This window comes from Orbicella faveolata, unplaced genomic scaffold (assembly GCF_042242905.1).
Source record: "Orbicella faveolata isolate gen_17 unplaced genomic scaffold, um_ofav_v1 contig_3, whole genome shotgun sequence".
NCBI classification, from domain to species: Eukaryota; Metazoa; Cnidaria; class Anthozoa; order Scleractinia; family Merulinidae; genus Orbicella; species Orbicella faveolata.
The window spans coordinates 8,060,527-8,068,379 of NW_028301558.1; the positions used below are offsets into that span (position 1 = coordinate 8,060,527).

The following is a 7,853-nucleotide window of genomic DNA, read 5'->3' on the forward strand; positions in this document are numbered from 1 at the left end:
AAAATGCATAACGATAAGGAGATATATTTATCATCTGACTCCACTCAATGTAGTAGAAATAATTCACGTATTATTCATAAGTGCTTGTTGTTTGGTTCGACCAAAATGTTCCACTTGTGTTTTCTTCGTCAAGCAACCTACAAGTTTCTCCTAATCTGGCAACTAAAAGGATCATCAGCAGCCTGTTCGATTTTCTCTCTCACGGTGCTGACGTTTGAGCGCTTCCTTGCCATCGTGTTTCCACTGAGGAACGTTGTCACCATCAGAGGTGTATTATGGTCGATCGCAGTCATCTGGGTGGTAGCGATTGGAATCTCATCGCCATTTTTCTTTGCAGTGAAGGTACGCGTTTACGGTGGTGTCCCCTAATGCATCGAAGATTGAGCGCCGGCTTTTGTCCCCGAAAGAGCACAAGCAATCTACACTATCATATCTTTTGTTTTAATGTACGCCTTACCTTCGGTAGCAATTGCAATGTTCTACTTTTTCATCGTTGTCAAAGTCTGACGAAGGCGCACACCAGGACACACCAGCCCGGCAAACCGCCGAGTTTTAAATGAGTCAAAGAAAAACGTGCTAAAGATGTCCATTGTTATTGACCTGGCCTTTGCTTTTTGCTGGTTTCTGATGCACCTTAATATGTTCTTAATGGGCTTTAGCGATGTGTATTTGAGGCTTGTGGTATCCCCATATGGCTTTAAACCACAGGGTTCTTACTTAGTCACGCCAAAAGCACCGTCAATTCCTGCGTATACTCGATATTTAGTCAAGAATACCGCCAAAGTTTTCCGGTCTCAAGAGTCCTCATGGGCCCGATGAGATCTGAACAAAACATACTTGAGATAACAGGTTAGAGTTACTAAAGCATAAAAGCCCGGGGCATAAAAGAGCAGAACAACTGATGACGCGGCACTCGTTTAGTTATGTTGTTAACAAGAAAATTCTACAGGATTTGATAATTCAGCAATTCTATTGATTTAATTATGATAAACTGTCGCAGCATTTTGCCTGTTAACCCAAGCTTGAGCCAGACTTACAAGACTCTTTCCGTGCTTTTTAAGAGACATTCAGGATTGGTCTTACATTGCGTGAGTGAGGTTAATTAATCTACATGTAACAGGAACCAAAAATAGCGTGATGCGGAGTAGCAATATATCTTCTTATTTGATGGAAGATAGTTACACCTCATTCTGCACGCGAGCAAAATCTGCGAAATATTGTTGGAAAACAAGAGAAACAAGCAGAGTTGGGAAGATATATGCAACTGATAAAAGGAGATTGAAAGTTAAAATCAAAATTGCTATAATGAGATGTACATATCGCTTTTGCTGGACAGACATTACAAATATGTATACATTTCAACAAATTACGTCAACCGTGACAAGTGTCTGAAGAGCAGAAAATTGAAGTCATTCTTAAGCTAGCAGTCGAGATATCTGCCGGTGTTTCTTTCTTTTTCTTTGACAAGAAGGCAGGTCAGCAGGACTACGTACCGCAATGATAAAGAACGTCATTGTAACGGGATCGTTACTCCTTCTCTTCTGCAACTTCATGCCCATCAGCTGGGCAGAATCCGAATTTTGCTTTGCTTCGATTTGTGAGTTTACGTTCGTCGTAAGCGAGAGCCGCACGATGACATTCAGAACTGAGGATGGTAGCGCCTCATACGACGTGAAAATGGACGAAAAAGGAACTCTCAAATTAGCACCTAACCTCTGGCATACCCAGGTACCGAACATCACCCTTACTCCAGCCAAGGTGCACACTGCAGATGGCAGTGGACGAAGAAATATAATTCTTGTCAATGGCCAGTTCCCAGGACCTACACTTGAGGTTATGGAAGGAGCTGAGCTGGCCGTGAAGGTCGTCAACGAACTCGTAAAAGAAGGACTCACAATTCATTGGCACGGTATTTACATGCGGAACAATGTTTGGATGGACGGAGTCCCCTACGTGACGCAATGTCCGATACTTCCAAGGCAAAGCTTTACCTATCGGTTCATTGCCAATCCACCCGGAACACATTGGTATCATTCTCATAACGAACTTCAAAGAATAGACGGACTTTTTGGTGCATTAATCGTTCGTAGATTCAAAGAAAAAGGAATGGTGCCGCCTCACTTCCCGCTGCTGATAAACGACTGGTTTCCGCTTTCCTCCACAGAAATCGATTTACTAAGTCCCTTTAGGAATGCACGGGGTGGAAATGCGGAGTCACTTTATCTCTCTGCTGAGCAAAAAGGCGTCTCAGTGGATGGCGTAGAGCTGAGCTCCATGGACTACTGGTCGGGACTTATAAACGGTCGTGGTCGAAAGGGAGATAATGCCGCCCCTCTCACAGTTTTCAACGTTACTCGAGGGCAAAAATATCGATTTCACATCGTGATGGCTTCGGGAGAGTTCGCTTACCGAGTCTCAATCGACAGACACGAGTTAACAGTTATTGAGAGTGACGGTCATCCAGTGGAACCTGCAACATTTGAATCTGTGATGATTTTCCCTGGGGAAACGTACGTAGTAGAGCTCGAAGCCAATCAAAATCCAGGAAGATATTGGATTCGTGCGTTGACACTGCGAATGGGACGAGGCCATGAAGACCCTCAGCCTGACGGTGTCATTTGGGACGCAAAGGCAATTTTACACTACGATGAGACGAGAGATAACAAAGAAGCTGATCCAAAGAGCAGACGAAGAAACTGCACTTCTGAAGCTCCTTGCAAAATTCTAAACTGTCCATGGTCCGCCTATCGCCAGGATCTGTTTCCCAACATGCAGTGCATCCCAGTGTCGGTGCTTCGCCTAGATAGCTCCCGTTACGAGGGCGACATTTCGCTAGAAAACGAAGAGGTCGATGTAGAACTCTTCTTAAACATAGGCTTTCCCATTGGATCTTCCATAAACAGTCGCAGAATGGTGATGCCACATGCACCACTTTTCCAAGAACCTTCCACATGGCAACTTGTTCCTTGCACGCAGGACTGCGCGAAAGCTGGATGCCGGTGTTCGAATGTGGTCAACCTTCCTGGCAATAAAACCGTACAACTCGTTTTAATGTCGGATATTTTCGGGGGTTTTCAAGAAGGTACAGTCTTTGGAAGCGAAAGCAAGGCCCACCACCCAATGCACCTTCACGGTTACAGTTTTCGAGTCCTGAAGACTGCCTATCCTGTGGTGGATAACATTACAAGACAGATACTTAGAGGAAATAAGGACCTGACCTGTAACTGGCGGGAAGATAAGACTTGCAGTCACCCTTACTGGACTTCTGGAAGAGCCACTGGGCTCAATTTTGACAAACCACCTCTCAAGGACACGTTGCTAGTACCAGCAATGGGTTACACCGTCGTTCGTTTTCGAACAGACAATCCAGGCTATTGGCTATTCCACTGTCACTCCATGCTGCACATGATTGAAGGAATGGCGTTAGTTTTTAACGTTTCCTACGAAGACCATCCGCCCGTCCCTCGAGGGTTCCCGACCTGCCAAAGTTATGACATTGGCCATCAGGAGTTCGAACAGTACTTGGAAGAAAGTCGAATGAGTGGTGAAAAGAGATTGGAAGATTGTGAAAGGAAGTCTTCGGCGAATGAGAAACAACAATCGAGCGATAAAGTCACATTGGTTGAGGCATTCTCAACAATAGCTGCCTGTTGTAGTTCTGTCGGCGTGCTGTTCCATATCGTTTTACTGGTGTTGTTCTTTAAACTTTACAACCACTTTTGCAGTCATTCTCGCAAGAACCTTGCCGGCAAAGAAGACAGTGTGGAAATGCTAAAGGTCTCCACTCCACATGACTAAGGCAAGTCGTGATATCGTAGTAGTGACAAAATCTAACTTGCTTGCACAATTACCAGCGCAATGGCGATATAATGGCGATAAGCAAGATATGAGGTCGCTAGAGGATGGATGGTTTATTGCAAGGCTAACCCTTCTTTAGTTCTCTCGCGGCCTTGTAGCTCATTTTTCGGCAACTTTGTTTTAGTTGTTTTGATAATCCTCAGAGTATTTTATTTTTAGTTTTTAAGTTACGTTGAAATTTTGGGGAATTAAAGGCCTTTAATTTTCAAAAAAAGACTGTTAACTCTTTTCTGTGCAATTGCCAATCTTCGATAGAAGCATTGCTTCTTTTATTCTCAAAAGATGATCAGGAAAGGCGTAAATAAGGAGTACATTATCACTAGGGCGGATCGAGGGGTGCTCGGTCGAAACTCCTGATTTTTTCAAAAAAACAATGAGACATCACAACACACTGACTTTGGCCTCAGAATGCTGGACATCCCATTTCCGAGGACCTCAATTTTAATAATTTTACAGGGGAGGATGCTCCTATTTACAGGGGACAGCCTTCTCTAAAATCCTGTTCCGTCCCAGTATCGCGAGTACTTTTTTAAAAGCTTGCAGCCTCTCACCTAATACAGATGTGATGTGACATCTTTACTACTGGGATTAACCCGTTTGCAAGTGAATGGCCTTTTTCATACTGCGTTCCAGCAAAGTGTGCCGTGTAATTTAAGCTATTTGGAAATCCATTCGGGGACTCTATTATCTTCAGCTCTTGAAACTGCCAAAGTTTAAAAAGTAATTTTTTTTTTAGGATTTTTATGTTGCTAGTCGGTACAACTCGGTTATAAGTGGTGTGTTGCCAAACAAAGGGGTGTTAAAGAAAATTAATGAATGTGTTGTTTCTGGTTGTGGTGGTGGGCGTGGTGGGGGAAGTGATGAGAAAAAAGGAGCAACATAATATAACAATTAGCTCATACAATATAAATTAGACTTTAAGTTCGAGTTTTATATAGGGGAATAGTCAGCGTGACATTGCTGTAACAACTGTCACACATTGCAATACCTGATGCACTTACATGTAGCAACAACAAACAACAATTGGTGTTTGGGAAGTCGGGGGTCTCGGATATTTTCGTTGTCTCATTGTCTCATGCTGAAGATTTCATCTTTCACATCACTTGCTCTACGTTGTAGTACAATGTAACATGAAATAGCAATAGCTGCACGCACTTTGTAACAAGCTAAGCTGTTATACTTTGTAATGAACTTTATTACCAGATAAATGAATATTCAAGTAAACTGAACTGCCTTGTTTAGTTATCTTTTACCCCTTTCGGACAGTTTGTGGGAATAGAAGAAGCAGTTAACAGCCTTGGACAATAATTCTGCTGGTGTACATTAATTGGATCAGAGATTAAAGATCAAGTTGGCTGAAGATATACACGAAAATTAAGCAAAGCCAGCACAACGTAACATTTAATTTCATTCAACCAAGAGATCATAGCAGGGGCGGATTTGTGAGGGGGGTATATTGGGTGGCTAGCTACTCCCCCACCCTTTTAAGAGAAACAAAACATACTAAAATTGAAAAAGGTTGTGCATATTATGGCAGAAATAAAGGCAAACTCTCTGGTCAGGTACCTCATTGTAATTTCTACATTGTGGCATTGCTAACATTCCTATTGAAACGGTTTTCAATTAGATTCCAATTCTCAAATTACGACATGTATGAGCTCATTAGCGCTTTTGCCACACAGAAATTTTGATGTTTTTGAAAGTCAATTTCTCCTCGAATACTACGCCCAAAGAGCCAAGAATTTCACCACTTACTAAGTTTCACAAGCTCTTTAAGTTTTTCTAGTAAAATGGTGTCTAGCATGATGCCTTCTCTGCGCAAAGTCGTATGTTAATGAGGAAAAATGTAAACAATGACGTCAGCAAAGATTCGCCTATATAATATATAATACCAGGATAAGTTGACAGGCGGCCTTCATATAATGGCTTTGTCGCATTACAAATATCTTTGTGATACTTTCAAGACTCCTATCCTGGTGTTATGTAAGCGAATAAATATTAGGTAATACTGTATAAAATAATCAACACGCCTAAGGAGTGATAACAATCCTAAACTGCCTTTTGAACCCAATCGAGTTTACTTGAGATGGAAACCTCCGTCAACTGGCAGGGACACCCCTGTGATGAACGATGCCTTGGGTGAGCACAGAAACGAAACCACGTGAGCAAACTCGCGACCTTCCCCGAATCGCTTCATGGGAGTTTCCTGGATCATAGCTTTTGTAGCATCGCTTTCAACGCCGCCCATGCTTGCTGTCAAGTGATGCCAACTCTCAGACATGATAAAGCTAGGGATGACAGCATTGACGGTGATTCCTCTAGGGGCCAGGGCTCGAGCGTAATATCGCACCTGTAACGATAGAATAAGAGTTTTAAAACAAACGGACGTCACTGTAATAAACTGGTTGATCAGCGGCCGTGCTTAATTTGTCACAGTGTGCATGACAGAAAGAAATATTCGTGCTACATGTGCATGTGTAACTCGGCAACTCATCAAACAGAGACAAAAAGAAAAAAATTAAAACGACAGCTCAAGTGACCGCAAAATTAGCGGTCCACTGGTCAGCAGATTAACACCAAAAAGTTTACGATAGCAGCGTGACTGGTTGAGTACGTCCTTTTTATCTATACTCATGTTTTGCATAACATGCATAATATGTATAATATACAAAATACTCGTGAAAATAAAGTAGCCAAAAATATCGGTACCTGTTTTTCAAGGAACCTGGTAAAAGGTAAAGTCTGCATATGAGCTAAGTGGCCCATCAGGCCGGAGCTTATCCCGGTTTCCGTAGTATCAAGCGATTAGGAGTATTTCTACTCCGCCCTGGATGGGATGCTAGTCCATCGCAAGGTTACCCCCAGCATTAAGGTCACCGGTACCCATTTATATGTACACCTAGGTGGAGAGAGGCATTGTGAGAGTAAATTGTCTTGCCCAAGTGCACAACACAGTGACCCTGCCCTGGCCTGGGCTCGAACCCAGACCGCTCCCCGATCCGGAGACGAGGACAGTAACCATGAGACCACCGTGCCTCCCTATTTTTCAAGGTACAGATCGATATACTTGCCAGATTGCACCACTACGTCCACTACGTGTGCACCGAAAATTAATTCATCGCGGCCTAGCTACACACCTCATTTGTATGCGCATCTCACTGAATATCAATAGATCCTATCGACTCAGGCCCCATTCTACAATGTACTAATTTATGGTTCTGCAATTCAAGTATCTATTATTTCGTTATTATTTCTACCTTACCAATAATTCTAAGCCACCTTTGGCAAGGTTTGGGACAGCGTATGCTACATTACTAGCTGTCGCCGTGATATTGGCGCCCGGGGCCGACACTGCCAAGATGTACCCTTTACCATCCTCCATGATTTTGATCGATCTTTCCACCAGTCGAATGAAACACTTGGGATATATATCCTGCAAGTAGTCGTAAGCGGAAAAATCGTCAAATTCGCCAGAGCCGATGGTTTTGTGGTAACTTCCGGCTGCCTTTTTCGCTGCTTCGCTCTCTGGTGTCGATGTCACACCCACGACGGCTCCAGCGTTGCTTACGAGAGCGTTGAGCTTGTTTCCAAAATTCTTCTCCACGCAGTCAAAGATCGCATCGACGACCTCAGGCTGAGCTAAGTCGCCTTTCGCAAGGAACACTGAGATTCCATAGTTTTCCTCTAGGGCCTTCTTCGATTTTTCCGCGCGTTCCGTGTTCGAGTTGTAGGTGAGGATGATATTTGTATAGCCATCCTTCGCTAACTCCTCAGCCACGCAGTAGCCAAGACTCCTGGTTCCTCCTGTGACTATGGCGTACATGTTGAACAACACGTCCTTGCTCCACTGCCTTCCTGAATAAAACATTCCGTGAACTCCAAAACAGCGCCTCTCTTGAAGCGAGGTACCCTATTGGTGACGGATGGCGGCTCGTCGTTTCCGTCACGCATTTGCAATTTCGGTCACGCATTATTAGTAACTCCGTATTTGAATA

The 7,853-nt window shown here is 43.4% G+C and overlaps 2 protein-coding genes and 1 pseudogene across 2 annotated transcripts; 2 read left to right on the top strand and 1 right to left on the bottom strand.

The window, feature by feature from the left end:
- The first annotated feature begins 3 nt into the window (after positions 1–3).
- Positions 4–854, top strand: LOC149106240 (substance-K receptor-like; annotated as a pseudogene).
- Positions 50–5,087, top strand: LOC110063094 (uncharacterized). The gene has a single exon (XM_089297714.1). The coding sequence runs from the start codon at positions 1,498–1,500 to the stop codon at positions 3,796–3,798; it is 2,301 nt and encodes a 766-aa protein (XP_089153840.1). The 5' UTR covers positions 50–1,497; the 3' UTR covers positions 3,799–5,087.
- On the bottom strand, positions 5,033–7,751 carry LOC110061976 (uncharacterized). Its single transcript, XM_020768850.2, has 2 exons — positions 7,121–7,751; positions 5,033–6,208 (listed from the first exon to the last, which is right to left on the bottom strand). The coding sequence occupies exons 1-2, from the start codon at positions 7,724–7,726 to the stop codon at positions 5,936–5,938; spliced, it is 879 nt and encodes a 292-aa protein (XP_020624509.2). The 5' UTR covers positions 7,727–7,751; the 3' UTR covers positions 5,033–5,935.
- Between the last annotated feature and the right edge of the window lie 102 nt (positions 7,752–7,853).